The sequence below is a fragment of the Corythoichthys intestinalis genome, chromosome 13, assembly GCF_030265065.1.
Source record: "Corythoichthys intestinalis isolate RoL2023-P3 chromosome 13, ASM3026506v1, whole genome shotgun sequence".
Taxonomy (NCBI): domain Eukaryota; kingdom Metazoa; phylum Chordata; class Actinopteri; order Syngnathiformes; family Syngnathidae; genus Corythoichthys; species Corythoichthys intestinalis.
The window spans coordinates 24,622,905-24,641,825 of record NC_080407.1 but is presented as its reverse complement, the minus strand read 5'-3'; the positions used below and the strand labels follow the sequence as shown (position 1 = coordinate 24,641,825).

The window sequence follows — 18,921 nt, the reverse complement described above, 5'->3', positions numbered from 1 at the left end:
TCCATAAAAGTGTCTGAATGTAAAGTGCTTCGACAACGATGAACAGCCCTCCTCTTCCACAAGCGGCTCACGCTCGTGGTTGGCTGCGCAGACTTTGACTTACTTGGCGCTAATCTCGTGATTGGCTGTGCGATGTTGAGTCGCTAGCCACAGCCGCTCTCCCGATTGGCTTTTTATCAGAGAAAGAGATCAAAGAAATAAAGAAGATAAAAGATAAACACTCGCCATTTGTTCCCCTTTTCTCGACGACGTCTCCAGCATGGTGGTCTAAAAAATCATTAGCTAATCTTCGTCTCAGCATTCAGAAATCAAGTGGGAAAATGTCCGCGAGAACGGAGGAACTTTCTGGAGTGAAAGAGGCGCCCCCACGTCACCGACACTCGACTGCGTGCCAACTAATGCACGCTATGGTTGTTCTTCACAGACTAGAAGGTTGGTTCACTTTCGATGATAAGTAAACTGTAGGCTACATTACAGGTCGCAGAGATGAGAATTTATTTTTAATGTTACCAGTAGTGCTGTCAAGGGATTCCAATTTTTAATCGCAGTTATTGTGACGTCACGCACTTTGGATTGAAAGACAACAAAACACAAACAAACAAACAAAATGGCACGGATGAATTTTCTCCAAAAGAAATCAACTTTCAAGTTTGCAAATGAAGAAATAAGATTTGTTTGTGGTCTTTCAGATCTATATGCCAGCCAAGTCTATTATCCTGAGCACCCGGAGTCTGCATGCATCAAGGTCGAGGAGGAAGAGTCGCCATCCATTAAGGAAGAAGAAGAGTTCATACACATTAAAGGTCATCCCAAGCATTGCTTTTTCCTCATTAGTACAGAAATGTTTTACAGTCTAATACAGTATTTTTCATTCCTTTTACATCGTCGTGTTGCTTACTTTGTAGTAGGCATGTGCCGGTTACCGGTTTCACGGTTGACCGGGTTTAATCATTTTTTTGTTAATGTGGGTCCTGATCTTGCGAGAGAAATTCCAGATCCAGGGTAGATGGGGAAAAAATGGAGGGTTTGATAAAGAGAAATCCTAACTCAATGTTTTTAATTGATGTACAAGAAAGTGAAATCCTGAACATAGTAAATGATTGTAAGAGGAAGTTGTCCACTGATTTCAACAATGTTGATATGGCAATAATAAAAAGTGTTATTTCATCTATCTCTAAACCATTAACTTATATATGTAACATATCATTTCAGACAGGTATTTTTCCTGATAAAATGAAAATAGCTAAAGTTATACCTTTGTTCAAGAGTGGGAGCAGACATTACTTCACAAATTACAGGCCTGTATCCAGGGGTGAAAGTTGCTAGAACTTCTTGCCGTAACTCCCTAACATAAAGTTCGCCAAAGTTTTTTTTTTTTTTTTTTTTTTTTTGTGTGTGTGTGTGTGGGGGGGGCTTAAACCTCCTAAAACCACCAAAATGCAAGAACTTTTGGCACAGTTATAAATAGAGCTGGGAATCACTGGGCACCTAACGATTCGATTACGATTACGATTCAGAGGCTCCGATTCGATTAAAAAACGATTATTGATGCACCCCCCTCCTTTTTTTTTCTTTTTTTTTTTTTTCCTCATTGTTTTGTACATTAGTTCCAAAATTGTTCAAAAATACTCTCACGCTAAACCACACTACTATTTCAGTATAACGTTAACATATAGCAGTAAACAAATATACAAAAATAACATTAAATAAAAAACTCCAGTCCCCATTCTGTATCAGCAGCTTTAAACAACATTCAATTAATTTAAGGTTGTGAATCAACCGTTAAATTTGTTAAAATTGCTCCCGTTATTCCATAATTTCCCTTTTGTCTACTTTCGACATGTGAAAGTTTTAAAACTATTTTAAAGATAGATTCAAGTCAATATTTTACCGATTTAGGAATAGTTTAGATAAAAAGTTAATTAGGTTTGCTTCGAAGGTTCGCTACAACAGCCTTGCAGGGAGTGTACTGCTTTAAGATGGCAGCCGTTTATCAGGCCCGCATCTAGCTTTTTGTAGATGTGCTGCTAACACTACCAAATCTATATTGCATCTAGTCCTATATAAATGATATCCACCGTAACATTATATGGATGTACTTGTAGCAGCTTTTCGGCAGCAGTCAGGTATGTTGTTGTGTTTTTTTATCTCGTTGCATGAGTTGAGCTAGAGCCATGAGTTGAGCATTGGCATTACCCGAGGGGCCGGGTAATGGGAAGCATGATGTTTAGCTACTCTCGCTCCGTTCCGTCCCAAAGACCACGCGGCGCGCTGAGTGTTGTGTACTTCCGCTTTACTTGGCATATTTCAATAATCGGAATTTGGATGTTTGTGAATCGTTCTCGAATCTTCCACGGCCGAATCGCGAATAATCTAAGAATCGGAAATTTTGCACACCTCTAGTTATAAATATAACACACAATAAAACACAACAGGTTTCACAGTGGTTAGCACGTTCCCCTCACAGTTCTGATACCAAGGGTTCAATCCCGGGCTCCAGCCTTCCAGTGTGAAGTTTGCGTGTTCTCACCATGCCTGCGTTGGTTTTCTCCTGGTGTGTGTGAAAGCAGGGCTTTAACATGGCAAGCTGGAAATGGCTAAATTAAACTGAAAACATAACGAAATTAAAATGTCAATCATTACGTTCGGGTCGGGGTTCTCGCTAAATTTTTAAAATAAATATATATTTATATACGTATACCAAAACGATGTATGGATGTTAACCAAAGGAATACTTTATCAAATAAATAATTTGGATAAAAAAGACAAGGCGCTGTATGGTCATTGCAGAGCCAGAGCGTGCCATGCGCCCTCTTTTTACTCTTTACTCGCATCTGCTTATTTACATTTTACAAACTTTTCCAGCGTTATTTCGTTGTGCAAATGCATTTAAAATGATCATAAAAATATGTAGACTATTTAAACATTAAGAAAAGTTGGGGTTTTTTCTGCCAACTGAGAATTCGTTACAAAAGACAGGCGCTGTTTTTCCAAGCAGCAAGCAGTGATCGGTCCATGTCTGACTGGAGCTTCCCTTCCATCTCCTCCTCACAAATAATAATAGAATTTTGAGGGGTTTTTTCTTGGGCTTGGGCTTACAAATAAAATATAAAATTTCGTTTTTTTTTCCCGGGCTCGGGCTTACAAATAAAACATAAACATTTTGGGGGGGGGTTTCGGGCCTGCACATCAAGTTAATTGATCGGGCTCGGGCGGGTCGGGCATTAATACCAGCGGACCCGGGTCGGGTCGGGCTAGATTTTTTTAGGCCCAATCTTACCTCTTGATGACCTTAAATTGGTTGCAGTTACACGTCGGGGAACGCTCCCTATGGAACAAAACATGACAGGATTTGACCAACATTGTGACAATGCTGACCAAAAATGACGTAATGTCCAGGTTATAAAATCGCCCAGCAGCCTTCCACGCATAGAGAGTGCCAGTGGGCAACACAGGTCAAGTCTGTGAAAGCGTCCAACCGGCTTCATTCTCGGAATGTTTTCATGCACGAAAGCAATGACGAGAGTAAATCCTGCGCTACCTTATACGGGAAATTTCCTGGTAATATGTGTGAAAAGGGCTACAGGCAATGCGACTTGTCAGATAGAGAGAGACGCTGGGGAGAACTACGTAGAATAAATGAATAATAAAAATCAGTGAAAACGGAGGACGCTAAGCAAGCTCTTTGTTAGGCTTGTATTGTTAACACTTGTGTATGTAAATCTAACATTGGTAGATTTTTCTTATTGGAGATGTGTGTGTGGCAGTTTTTTTGTTTTTTTTTAAACATTGGGTTTTGACAGTTGCCGTCATATTTTCGGGATCAAAGCACTGTATGCTGGAACGGCGTTCCGCCGTCGTATTTCTTGGCGGAACGCCGATCCGGTGCGTTCCGGCCAACTTTCACCTTTGCCTGTATCTTTATTGTCACAATTCTCAAAAATACTTGAAAAAGTCTTTAATAGAAGGTTGGATGCATTCCTTGATAAAAACAATATTCTTGCTGAATGTCAATATGGTTTTCGTTCAAATAGATCAACAACGATGGCACTGATAGAAACAACAGAAGAAATCACAAAATCCATCGATGAGAAACAACATGCTATAGGAATATTTATTGACTTAAAAAAAGCATTTGATACCATTAATCATCAACTATTAATCAGCAAATTAGATAAATATGGTATTAGGGTAATAGTATTAGATTGGGTTAGGAGCTATTTATCTAATAGGAGACAATTTGTTAAACTAGGGGATTTTTGTTCTCCTCTCCTAGATATTGTGTGTGGGGTACCACAAGGGTCGGTGTTGGGGCCCAAATAGTTTATTTTGTATATTAATGACATTTGCAATGTGTCTAAGTTATTGAAATTGGTTCTTTTTGCAGATGACACAAATATTTTTTGTTCAGGAGAGAATTTAAAGAAACTACAGGGAGATATTATGAATGAAATGGGTAAATTGAAAATTTGGTTTGATTATAATAAATTATCATTAAACTTAGGAAAAACAAAATTCATGTTGTTTGGTAATAATAAAAGTAATTCACAGGCATTTATTTCTATTGAAGGTGTGGACATTGAGAGTTTCTGAAATCAAATTTCTTGGAGTCGTCATTGACGAAAAAATCAATTGGAGAGCACAAAGTAAATATTTGCAAAATAAAATATCAAGGAGTATTTCATTAATAAATAAAGCAAAATTGTTTTTAGATTTTGATTCTCTCTATATTTTGTACTGTTCTTTAGTTCTTCCTTATTTACCTTACTGTGTGGAAGTCTGGGGAAATACTTACAAAACTTCACTGCAATCTCTAACTATTTTTCAAAAAAGAGCAATACATAAGAAAGGATATGTGGACCATACTCATTCACTTTTTTTTATTCAAAGATTTTAAAATTCGCTGATTTGGTTGATTACCGAACAGTACAAATTATGTTCAAGGCAAAAAATAATAAATTGCCTGGTAATATTCAACAATTGTTTAATTTAGAAGACGCGCATTATAATCTAAGAAGGACATTTAATTTTTAAAGGATTAAGAACAAAACAACAATGAGAGGTTTCAGCATATCAGTTTGTGGAGTAAGGCTATGGAATGCTCTGAATGTAGAATTAAAAGAATGTCAAAATATTATCAATTCAAGAGAATGTTTAAACAGTTAATATTTCAGTATTACATGTAGGGATGTCCCGATCCAGGTTTTTGCACTTCTGATCCGATACCGATACTGGCCGATACCGATACCGACCTATCTGAGCATGTTTTAAAGTTTGAAGTTATTTAGCCTCCTTACTTAGTTGTCAGACTCATGTTGAAAAAGGTTTTATTTCGTGCATTAGTTACAAAAATTGTATAAAAAGCCTCTCAGGTTTAAATAAACGACTATTTCAGTATCAAGTGAACATTTTAAAACAGTAAATAAAATACTCAAGTCCCCATTCTGTATCAGCAGCTTTAAACTACCTTTAATTCATTTAATTTTGCGAATCAACTTTTAAAGTTGTTAAAATTGCTCCCGTTATTCCATAATTTTCCTTCTGTCTTCTTTCGACATGTGAAAGTTTTAAAACTGTTTTGAAGATAGATTCAAGTCCAGATTTTGCCGATTTAGGAGTATTTTAGATAAAAAGTTAATTAGCTTCGCTTGGAAGGTTCACAACAGCATACTAGGGAAGTCTTCTGCTTTAAGATGGCGGCTGTTTACTAACGCATCTGGTTTTCAATACTTCAATGTTGCTAACGCAGTCAAGTCTGTTGTGTAGCATCTGGTTCTATAGACATATGATATCTATTATCTCCAGTAAAACGACGTTGACGTAGTTTGTAGCAGCTGTCAGCAGCAGTCAGGTACTCTTGTGTTTTTATCCAGCCGCATGAGTTTAGCTAAAGCCGTGAGTTGAGCATTGGCATTACCCGGGTCTAAGACAAGTTATGTTTACTTTCGGGACACAATGCGGTCAGTTTCTCATTGCGTCCCGAAGACCGCGCTGTGTATTAGTTCCGCTATACCTGACATATTTCAATAATCGGAATTTGGATGTTTGTGAATCGTTCTCGAATCTTCCACGGCCGAATCGCGTGTTGGATGGTGCGTCTTTACTCGCGTGAGACAATGGCTCGTCATCCAAAATGAACTCTTTGGCAATGACTCTTGTTATTCCCTAGGCTTTGGGACTGTCGAGTGCCAGTTTGTCACGCATAGCAAAAGTTTCTGCCAGTGTTAGTTGCGTAGGACCTTTCTTTTTGTCATCGGTTTTCTTAACATACTTCTCATATTGTTTGTGGTGGTATTTCGCTAAATGCTTGATTAGGTTGGTTGTATTAAAACTTCTTGCAGCTTTATCACTACGCTTGACTTTATTGTGGCATATGTTACTCTCTGCTTCTTCGTCTTTGTCGTTCTTTACGGTGAAATTATCCCACACAGCTGACATTTTTACCGATAAAGTCTCTCGGAAAATTGGGAGACGGTAATGTAAATGTAGTTTGTTGAAGGCATGCCGTAAAATGCAGACAGGATTTCAGGGAAACCGAAGCAAAAATTGGAATGAATTATGTAAATCGGTGCGCTGGAAAACACGGATCCGATACCGATGCACATTTTTTTGCCCATATCGGCGTCAGATCCGATCCAAATATCGGATCGGGACATCTCTAGTTCCATGTGTAAGCCTGTGCAATGATGGTTTTGAAGTTTGTATTTATCTTTTTGTGTTTATTTACTTATTCATTTATTTTGTAATATTGATATGCATGTACAGTTTTTTTATTATACGGAGGTACGTCTTATGTATAAAATTCATTGTATTTTGAATGTGTAGTGGTGGGGACCTTATAAGTAATACTTCTTCTCACTCCTTTTCAGATGTTTTTGTAATTTCAAATAATTTTTGTGTGGATTATTTTGTCTTAACACCTGAAATCAATCAATCAATCAATCAATCAAAACCGTGGAGTGAAAACGTTGCGGTTTCAAAACCACTAAAACTCTCCGTCAAACAGTAGTATGTATTCGCTATTTTTCATGTGTCAAAAATGCAGCCAGAAGTGGCGTGGCGCGGCAGCCTTCGCCGCCTCCCGTTTGTTGCTGTGTGTGAAAGTGACGCTATCGGCTAGACAGCCAGCGAACCCAAAAACATACACCAAACATAAGGCGTTCTTTTCTTCAATTTATTGAGCTCTCAAATCGTGGTAAGTGGAATATACAAAATGAATACATTTAAAACATTGTACAATTGTATTTTTCCATGTGTGAGTAGGTTCAACAGATTAGCACCATGAAAAAGTTCGCCAAAAACAAAACACACATTTTCCTTTCAAATTCGATATACAAACCAACTAAAAGCTTACAAAGACGAATGTTAGCCTAAGCTTAGCTGGCAGAGAAACTTGGTCGAGTGTTACAGCCGCAGAGTGAGAAAACAAGCTTGATTCGCTTGAATGAAGGAGAAAAATGGATAGCGTCAAAGGTCGTTAATTGCGAAAGATGATCTTGCCCTAAGCACAAATCCACATTCGCTGGATCAAGGAGCAGTCCCACTGTCAATGTTTTTTATTTTTTAATTTTTGACATGAAACCTTTCCACAACAATATTTACATTTTAACTAACTTTTACATTTTTAACTAACTTATTAATTTATGAATTCTTTACGTTCTTTTTAAAACCAAAGGCATGACATCATTTAGACTGACACAGTGGCTGAAAATGGCGAAACTACACTTGCGCTTTTCTACCCTAAAAATTTTTATTCAGAAGTGTTTTTACCTTTTTATAGAAATTATTTTGTTCTTGCTCTAATCTTGAGCAACTTGAGCTGTGGCTGTTGGTATAGTCTATAAGTTATATTTTAATTTTATTTAAAATATTTGTTATTGATGATTTATTTATTTTAACAATATATTCATGTTCCAATTTGCAACTACGTTCTGGAAAAAAAATCCTGTTCAATGGAAAAAAGGTTTTGTTTTGTTTTAACCCATACATCTCAAAATAACACATTTTGGAGCTATAATTGCATTACCCTGATACCGTGAAACCACGGTATTTTTGCTCACGGTTATCGTACCGTCAAAATCTCATACCGACACATGCCTACTTAGTAGCTATGCAATGGACTCGTTAGCCAACATCAGGTTGCACCACTGCATCCATTGAAATATTTCCTTCTATGTAAATGATTTGCTTTGTTTGAAGCAATTACATTATGTATATAAGAGGGAAGAGGGAAGGTGATCCCAACTGAAGGGGCTGAACTACCTGAAGGCAACATAACAGATGTGCAGGACAGCTACAAATACCTGGGGATCCTACAGGCAAATGGAAACCATGAGGAAGCAACTAGAAGGTCTGCCACAACCAAATACCTACAGAGGGTGAGGCAGGTCCTCAAGACTCAGCTGAATGGCAAGAATAAGATCCAAGCCATTAACAGTTATGCCCTACCAGTAATCAGATACCCTGCTGGCATCGTATCCTGGCCACTGGAAGAGATGCAGGCTACCGACATCAAGACAAGGAAGCTCCTTACAATGCATGGAGGGTTTCACCCTAAATCCAGCATCCTGAGGCTCTACACAAAGCGGAAAGAGGGAGGCCGAGGACTAGTGAGCATCAGAGCCACTATCCAGGAGGAAACTACATCCCTCCAAGAGTACATCATGAAAATGGCACCCAGTGATGACCTACTAGGTGAATGCCTCAGGCAGCAGAAGCCCAATAAGGAGGAGGACCCTGAGGAGCTATCATGGAAGGACAAGCCCCTGCATGGTGTGTACCACCGACAAATTGAGAAGGTAGCTGACATGGGAAAAACATACCAGTGGCTGGAAAAGGCCGGACTGAAAGACAACACGGAGGCACTGATCATGGGAGCACAAGAACAGGCCCTTAACACAAGAGCAATAGAGGCCGGGGTCTATCACACCAGACAGGACCCCAGGTGCAGGCTATGCAAAGAGGCCGCTGAGACAGTCCAGCACATCACAGCAGAGTGTAAGATGCTAGCGGGCAAGGCATACATGGAACGACATAACCAGGTAGCAGGCATCGTGTACAGGAACATCTGTGCCGAGTACGGACTGGAGACCCCGGAGTCAAGGTGGGCGACACCTCCAAAGGTGGTCGAGAACAACCGAGCCAAGATCCTGTGGGACTTCCAGATCCTGACAGACAAACTGGTGATTTCCAACCAGCCTGACATAGTGGTGGTGGATAAACATCAGAAGACAGCAGTAGTGATAGATGTAGCAATCCCGAGCGATAGCAACATCAGAAAAAAAGAACACGAAAAGCTGGAGAAACATAAGGGTTGAAAGAAGAGTTGGAGAAAATGCGGGGAGTGAAAGCAAGAGTGGTGCCAGTTGTGACCGGGACACTAGGGGCAGTAACCTCCAAGCTGGGTGCATGGCTCCAACAGATACCAGGAACAATGTTCAACATTTCCATTCAGAAGAGCGCAATCCTAGGGACAGCTAAGATCCTGCGCAGGACCCTCAAGCTCCCAGGCCTCTGGTAGAGGACCCGAGCTTGGAAGGAGAGACCATACCGCCCGGGTGGGCGAGACAACAATTTTTAAAATTTTTATTATACACTCACCGTGTTTTGATCCAAAAACTCCATGTATTATGTATCACCGAGTGTCAAGACACAGCTGTTAATGGCCACAGCCGGATTTTGGGGGGATTTTATGGGTGAAACATGGTAATATAACAAGGGTCGCAATGCAGAATTTGCAGACGTCAAAGAGTGGTCGAGGTTTTCATTTTCATATATTTACAGTTTAAAATGTTTATTTATTTATTTTTTTTAATTTTCTTTGTTAGGATCTATTATTTATCATCTAGAATATTGGGGAAAATGCAACAGTAACGAAAAAAATACAATGAAGCGATAGTTATGAGGTAGACATCGGTGACTTACTTACAGGCGCTAAATTTTTCATTTTGATGTAATTTGTTTAAAAGTTTAGAATATGCAAGTGAATAATTTTTTAAAGTAGTTTTCTTCTAAACTAAATACAGTATTAGACATTAAAGACACACAATAATATCGGTCGCCGATAATTATCGGCTGATAATGCCAATTATGACGTCACACAGATAATCCAGATAATTAAAAAAATTCAACCGATAATGCAAGCCAATAATTATATACTGGATTTAGCCTCCAAATGTGCACAACCGAAGAATTCAGCACGCCGCCTCCTCAACACCTGCCCTCTCTGAAGCCCCTGAGGGAGGAGGGGTTGATGAGGCGGAGTTATACGACAAGAAATAGTTGAATATTATGGCGGCTGTTACTGAAAAAACGACGCTCTCGCCATCAGCGAAACATGTACCTCAGAAGTTCCACGAGGCCGAAAGAAAGCGTCCTCATTCAAAACCACTAACACAGCATTCAAAACTGCATCACACAGATTTTTGGAACGAATACGAGGTTGCTGCTAGCGGGAATGCTAAAGCTATTGTAAACACAAACTAAACTATGGGGCTTGTGACAATACAGAGTCGGATTTTTTGGGAAAGCAGCCCAAGGTGGGTGGTAAACACCGGCAGGACTGGAGACCGATAGTCTGCAAGTAGCAGTCTTCCGACGGAGCCCGCCGCTCTGCCCGGTCCGGCAGGCCGCTGCCGCCTCGACTTCGGGACCTCCGGCAAACACCCCGGTTTCTTGAGCGTTCCCCCACGGCGTGCGAGGAGAGCCAGGCCCCGATTACGCCGCGGCGAACAGGCAGGTGCGGGCGGATTATCTGGTTCGAACGTAGCCGCCGCCGAGAAGAGACACGATTTTTTTTTTCTCCCGAAATTACCCAAGAGCCATAGCGCTACGACCACCATTCTTCATGCAAAACATGCCATTCACATTCACCACGGATATTTGGGAAAGATGTCCAGTAAGCAAGCTTATCATGACGGCACAGTGGTTAGATGATAATTTAAACATGGAGAAAACGAAGTCAGCCAGTCAATAATGCATTCAGTATGTAAAATGACGAGCGGTCAGATGACTTTGTAACGCTGCCTTTATTTTGGGCTTAACAAAACTCAGGCACAAAACAACACGCATGGAGATGCGAGCTCCAACTCCATCCAAATAGTACTGCCATGTATCAGTTTAGCTGCTGTAAAGCAAATGTCGTAAGTGCCGCAAATGTAAACAAAGCACTGCAGAATGGGTACATGACATCTCGCTCTTCGAGTTAATCACAGTGCGCAACAAAGCATATAACATTAGCAATCACTTTTCAAATTAATCTAATTTATTTGTCTGCTCAATTACAGTCACAGTAGATAATCAAAACTTATTGGCACTTTTTAAAACTTATCAATTTAAATATGCACATTCCTGTTGTAATGAAATAACAATAACATTCTGTAGCCACAAATATTATTCAAAATCTTTTCTTCTTCCAAGTTTTTTTTTTAGGACTAAGTATAATAATGTATTGCTTAAAATACGGCTGTTAAGATTATTTTCAGCTAGCTATTTTTCTTCCAAGAAATCTAAGACAAATACACTTAAAGTGCTGGCAGATAATTTCACTTATTTCCAATAGATTTACACTTAAAACTGACTAGTTTTAAGGAGGTGTGTTTTGCAGTGTATTAAATGTTATATATGTTAGGAATGGCTTACTTTTAAAGGCATTTTTGTACAATTTAGGTATTTACTCTGTAAGTAATTGTTGCCTAAAGTTTACCATTACACAATGTCAGACAATCTGTCATTATTTAGATGTTGGAATTGAATACTTGTTCATATTTTATGTTGAGAAAAAGAGTAATAAATTATATGTTTGCACAATAATACAAAGTAATATTTTCTTTTGTGTATACTTTAAAATTTTACATAAATCTTTTAATAGAATTATCGGCTTGACATTATCGGTTATCGGTTGGAATGAGGAGGAAATTATCGTGCATCACTATTAGACATCAATTTATGATTCTAAGCTAAAAATGATAGACATTTCAAATAATAAATACGATTACTTACCTTCTTTCAATGGCTAGGTTGAAACAAAAGCGGTTGCGTGATGTCTGTAAACGGGGGTTTCCGGGGTAAAACGGACTAATTAAAAATAATTCGGGGGCTGAATGCGCCATGAATCTGCTATGGCAGCATATAGACATATAGTATTATCAAACGCAACAGTTCTTTTGGCGCAAAATACAGCAGCTAGTTTTAAAGAGAAGAGCAAAAGCAGAAACTGCTTTTTCAGCCTTGTCTGTGTTTTATAGGAAAACACATTACACCCGAATGCCGTTATTAACAACACTGCTTATATGGACTTACGATCTGCCAGATCGTTGTCTCCTGTCGTCTTCTAAAATTACAACTGGGTGACGGCGCTTCAGGTGTTCATTCACGACCGACGTGCTGGCAAGCTTGCATTGAAGAGACCGCACACAAAGTCCACGCTTTTGCCACTCTGGTGTTCTTTTCGCCTTTGTGCCGCTTTCCCTGCTTGCATACTTTCCACACATTTTTTTTAACCCTTCTTTAACCTTCGACGGCATGTTGTGCTCGTCGATGCATTTACATCAGCGATGACGTCGATTAGTCGGGACAGGTCGAGTTAATAGGTAACACTTTATTTGATGGCGGCGTCATAAGACTGCCGTAAGACTGTCATAAGTATGTCATGACCCTATCATGGGCATTAATGAATGCATATGACAGATGTTATTAAGTGTCATCTGGCAAATTATGTTACTAACTACATTTATGTCCAGCTCTGATTCTTTACATCCATTCAAAAGTGGGATAATTTGCCAGATGACACAAAATGATATCAGTCATAAGCATTGATTCCTGCTCATGGCAGTGTCATGTCATAATTATGATGGTCTTATGACAGTCGTATGCAGAGGTTGCGCTCGACTTTTTCGTTGTCTGTCATTTTGACTGACAGTGTCATAAAAATCCGGTCATAATCCATTTTTACCCGTCACTTACATTTTTAAAATGATAATAATGACATATTCAATAGTATTTAGTTTTCATTCATTTTTAATTAATATTCTGTCCGAACAAGCTTAACAAGAGGCAAACAGACAGCGGAGTGCACCAATCAGCGACGGGCAGACGTGCCGTTAGCAAAGCGACGAGGGCAGGACGAGGGACTTGCGCGCGGAAGTAAACATACGAGGAGAACGGAGTTTATTCAACATGGCTAGCGCGAGACAGACTGTTGTCAATGACTCGTGTCGATGTGTTTTAGCTTATTTAAAACTAAATTTACCGCGGATTGGAACATATTCTCGGCTCTCCCATCGCCATCCGTGTTGATGTAGAGACGACTTTCGGCGCGCAAGAGTGATGTTGCTTGTGAAGAACACGTCATGCAAATAAACAAATCTGATTTATCGATTGATTCTGTACCTACTCGAGAGGCTGTGGCCCAGACCTTTCTCTCAGTGTTTGAAAAATACAGGGAGAACAGTCTGGCCGTGCCAGGCAAACACTCAGTTGCCTTGACATTTTTCCGAGTAAGGCCATGCATCAAGAGAGACAATAGCTAATTAATATGCTCACTCGCCACCCTGTGGTCTGGGGTGTGAATTGCAACCTGTCAAAATGACGGATGGACTTCAGTTTTTTCTGTCACCGTTTAAAAAAAACGGTAAACGACGGAAAATATTCGGTTAACGCGACCCCTGGTCGTATGGCACCACTGTCAAATCAAGTGTTACCAAATACCGTAACTAGCAATTAATGAAACAACTTGAATAGTAACTGCAGAAATAATTAGCTCAGAACATGAATTTTGATTGTCATTTAGTACATCTGTAGCGCTGCAATGAGTGCTACGCATCTTGGACGACAACAGTGTTGACAGCAGGTAGCAGCAGAAGTTGACTGTCTTCCTCAAGGAAGCAGTGATGGCTAAATGAAGCCTCTTGAAGCAATGAAGCTTTGCAGCCCATTGGGTCAATGCTTCGTGGTGGTTCATATGGTCTAATGATGCCACTGTCAAATAAAGTGTTACCTAATTATATCTTTTGGTGTAAATACCCCATTTAATATTGAGGACATCTGCGATTTATAGTGCAGTTTATCTATGAACGGATGTCATTTTTGAGTCAAATTTGGGTGGCAGCTTATAGTCTGAAAATTACGGTAATTACGGTAAAAAAAATTTTTTGAAATATTTTATAAACATACTAACAAGACATACACAGGCATAGTGGAGTGACAATAGAAAACATTTAATCATAATAAAATGCTTATATTCAACCAATAAATATTAGACAAGCATGTATTTGACATTACCAGTGATTCATTGCTTCCAACTGACAGGTTAATTCCACGCACAACACTGCAGTCAGCCAGTTTTGTTTTTTCGGCGTATGCACCGTTAAAGGATCAATTAGTTTTCCCCGAGACCAACGTGACGTTATTTAATTTCTTTTGATCCGTGACCGTAAACTTGAATTAGTCCACAGAAAAGATTCGTAGTCGTCGAAAAGAGAGTTGTATTCACGCACCCACAAAAAAAAATCGGACGTCAGAATTTGGTGGTTACAGATACAAATGCCTAAATACAGCACAAACACGAATGCGCAAATATGAGGACAATTTTTTTTATATACGAATACGAATGCAAATATGAATCTTTTTGCTTCAATAATGCTTGCAATACGTTGTTTTGATGACGTCATCACAAGAGGGTGGTGGTTCTTCACACGATTCGTCTTCAAAACATTTCAACCGAAATTGCACTTTTAGCTATTTTTGGCCGATAGTTTTTGGCGCCGTACGCATCTCTATGCGAAACACTGTCTCATGTGTGTGCCTCAAATTTAAACTGCATATTTTTTTGATAAATACCGTGGTACCTCTACATACGATCGCTTTGACACACGAACTTTTCGACATCCGACGTAAAATTTGACTCGCCATTTGTTTCTACATCCGACGACATGCTCGAAATACGACGACAATGGCAGCACCGCAGACGAATGCACGGCGGATTTTCTTGTGTGACAAATCAACACTGGTTTCAGAAAAGGTTGGTACAGGTGGTGAAACAAGGGAAAAGTTGACGCTTACCTTCTAAATGAAGATGCAAATGACAGAAAAATATGAGCATAGGGTGGGCATCGGTGAAATGGCTCAACAATACATCTCCACGGTCCTCCTCCGACCATCGTTGGCCAGTCTTTATAAGTTAAGCTGACAATTCTTATTGTGGTAACATCTCCAGAGAAATCGCCAACTTCGCCACGTTTTTATCATTTATTTCACAACTTATTCAAAACAAAAACACCTTCTGTCTGCCGCAATTGACGGTGTTCTCAAGAAAACATTCAAAGTGAAAGTGAAACTCAAGCTCACCGGTCTGTCTGGCACGTCAGCCCCGCGGTGCGTTCAGGGTCAGCAAAAAACGTCCGCCACATTAGAACCCGATTCGTTACATTAATACAGGAATTATTATTATTATTATTATTCCGATTTTGATTTACAATTTATTTGTTTTGCTATGTGTAATTGCCATTTGTAATAGTACCAGCAGTATTTTTTAAGGATTTAGTGAAGATTTTTGGGCTGTGGAACGAATTAATGGAATTATAATGTATTCCTATGGGAAAATCCTGCTCGATATACGACCATTTCGACTTACAAACAAGGTCCTGGAACGGATTAACTTCGTATGTAGAGGTACCACTGTACTTTTTAAAACCGCACCATGCACTGAATCCTCGAAACCGCAAGGGATCACTGTACTTGGTTCAGACGCAGTGGTAGTCTATAAACTATATCAATAGTTTTCTTGTGCTGCAGGTTTCAGAAGATATCTTGTTGCTGAGCGGCAGGAGCCAGAATCTCCTGGCGTTAAAGAAGATGTTGAGCTCCCCCAAATCAAAGAGGAAGAGGAGCCAGAGCCCTGTCAACAGAAGCAACTTCCAATCAAAAAGGAGGAGGAAGAGCTGCCATGCGTTAAAAAGGAGGAAGAGGAGGATCATATCACTAGGTCAAACGGTGAGCCCTTGAAGAGTGAAGATGGTCCGAGTGAGGCCAGCAGAGGGGCGGAGCCTCCAAACGGCTGCAGAAGCAGCAGCTCAACAGAAGGATTGCAGGCAGGCATTTTCATTGCTCCATCAGACAGAAGTGGCACCACATCACACTCACCTTACAATGATGATGGTCATAAGAAATCTCCCAGTGACGACAAACTCAGCTTTCAGTGTGGGAACAGCTTTACTACCAAGCAAACTTTTCATGCGCATATGAGGATCCATACTGGTGAAAAACCTTTTTCATGCTCAGTTTGTGGTCAAAGATTTTCTCAAAAGCAACCCTTAAAACAACACACAAGAATCCACACTGGCGAAAAATCTTTTTCCTGCTCCGTTTGTGGTCAAAGATTTTCTCAAAAGCAAATCTTAAAACAACACACAACAACCCACACTGGCGAAAAACCTTTTTCCTGCTCAGTTTGTGATCAAAGATTCACTCTAAAGCATTCTTTGAAAGTACACATAAGAACCCACACTGGCGAAAAACCTTTTTCCTGCTCAGTTTGTGGTCAAGGATTCTCTCTGAAGCGATACTTGAAACACCACACAAGAACCCACACTGGTGAAAAACCTTTTTCCTGCTCAGTTTGTGATCAAAGATTCACTCAAAAGCATTCTTTGAAAGTACACATAAGAACCCACACTGGCGAAAAACCTTTTTCCTGCTCAGTTTGTGGTCAAGGATTCTCTCGGAAGCAATACTTGAAACACCACACAAGAACCCACACTGGTGAAAAACCTTTTTCCTGCTCAGTTTGTGGTCAAAGATTCACTCAAAAGCAACATCTGAAAGTACACATAAGAACCCACACTGGTGAAAAACCTTTTTCCTGCTCAGTTTGTGATCAAAGATTCAGTCACAAGAGCACCTTAAAAGAACACACAAGAACCCACACTGGCGAAAAAAGTTTTTCCTGCTCAGTTTGTGGTCAAAGATTCGCTCAAAAGCAATGCTTGAAAGACCACATAAGAACCCACACTGGCGAAAAACCTTTTTCCTGCTCAGTTTGTGATCAAAGATTCACTCAAAAGCAACATCTGAAAGTACACATAAGAACCCACACTGGCGAAAAACCTTTTTCCTGCTCAGTTTGTGGTCAAAGATTCTCTCGGAAGCATTACTTTGAAGTACACATAAGAACCCACACTGGTGAAAAACCTTTTTCCTGCTCAGTTTGTGATCAAAGGTTTGCTCGAAAGGGAACTCTAACAGAACACACAAGAACCCACACTGGCGAAAAACCTTTTTCCTGCTCAGTTTGTGATCAAAGATTCACTCAAAAGCAAAATCTGAAAGTACACATAAGAACCCACACTGGCGAAAAACCTTTTTCCTGCTCAGTTTGTGGTCAAAGATACTCTCAGAAGCAATACTTGAAAGTACACATAAGAACCCACACTGGCGAAAAACCTTTTTCCTGCTCAGTTTGTGGTCAAAGATTCGCTTGGAAGGATCGGATGAAGAGACACGTGTGTGTTGGTGTGAGAAGCAGTGGCCAATGACTGTTTTGCCTGTCATCCATTCTGGCTTCATCTTATTTTGCACGCAGGTTAGGGTTGGGGGTTACGTTCGTATTCGTGGTACACTTTATTTTTGTGATTGCATTTTTGTTTGGACTTTGCCATTTTGTGTTTTATCTTTTCTGGCCATCAACATCTTTCCCTTGGTTCTCTCGCCGACTGGCATTATTTATATCATAATCTCCCTTTCAAACTACACTTTCACATTCAATATTTGTAACCGCAGACCCCAAATTCCAAAAATTCAAAAATATTGTCATTAAGTAAATATGGAAATTTAGAATATATTGTTCATTATTGCAAAAAAAAAAAAATACTGGCTCACAAATGAGTTTTTTGTGTGGAGATAAATGTAATTATTATTATTTTTTTTTAATTACTATTACAACTTGTGATTGGCAGAGTATGAGGGCCAAATAAAGAAAAATGAAGAAGAAAAAAGGACTTTGACAGTAAAGTCGTGTTTTTACTACAAGAATATTTTTTTTCTTCTTGTAGCAAGTCAAGTTTTGGTATATCGTTTTTGTTAAATATCTAAATTTATAAAACACACAGAATCATTTCTGTATTTAACTTGTTGTGTTGTTGTGTATGTTTTTTGTAATAAATTCTACACAAACTTCCTCGTCTGTGTTGAATCCATATTATACAGCTCGCCGTTTCATTACAAATTTAAGTGGCATGATTTATATACTCTCCCTTTCAAACTACACTTTTCACATTTAATATTTGAAACAGCAGACCCCAAATTAAAAAAATTCAAAATCATTTAAAATACTGTCATGAAATAAATATGTAAAATCAGAATATATTGTTCAATATTTCAAAAATACTAATTATAAAACAATCAATTCTGGCTCACAAATTAGTTTTTTGTGGGGGGATTAACGTTAGCATGCGCAAAAATCATTTTTTACTATACAAAACTGAAATGTTCTAAAATTAAATTATAAGTCGAAAATGTAGATGATGATAGTTCTATGGTAGTGTCAGGTGGGGAAAAGTTAGCTGCAGATTTAGACTGTGGAGTCCAGAAAGGAAATCTATCATTGGTGTCTTCAAATAGGTAGAATATGTTTTGTAGCCATAATATTATTTGTTGTTTATTCGTGTACAATTTATTTTAGTGTCGTGAAAAGGGGGTGTTAAACCGAGGCTAATTGAACCTTTTAGTTTTCAAATGTGTTCGTGTGTCATTGCGCCGTCTAGCTGTGGGGATTTTCATAATAATACACGGGCACTTTTATTTCCAATACCAGAACCCTAGGTGAATTAGAACGCTGTCTTTATAGTAGCCTAGTAGTGTCACGTAAACTACCATGCATGCGTGTGTACTGCCATCGTGCACGCCTTGTATGGAGAAAACGAGCGA

The 18,921-nt window shown here is 39.2% G+C and overlaps 1 protein-coding gene across 1 annotated transcript; it reads left to right on the top strand.

Annotated features, from left to right (window-relative positions):
• Positions 1-242: 242 nt before the first annotated feature.
• LOC130928529 (gastrula zinc finger protein XlCGF57.1-like) lies at positions 243-17,988 on the top strand. Its single transcript, XM_057855210.1, has 3 exons — positions 243-432; positions 690-803; positions 15,793-17,988. Exons 1-3 carry the CDS (start codon positions 321-323, stop codon positions 17,529-17,531), a joined length of 1,965 nt encoding a protein of 654 aa, XP_057711193.1. The 5' UTR covers positions 243-320; the 3' UTR covers positions 17,532-17,988.
• Positions 17,989-18,921: the final 933 nt, after the last annotated feature.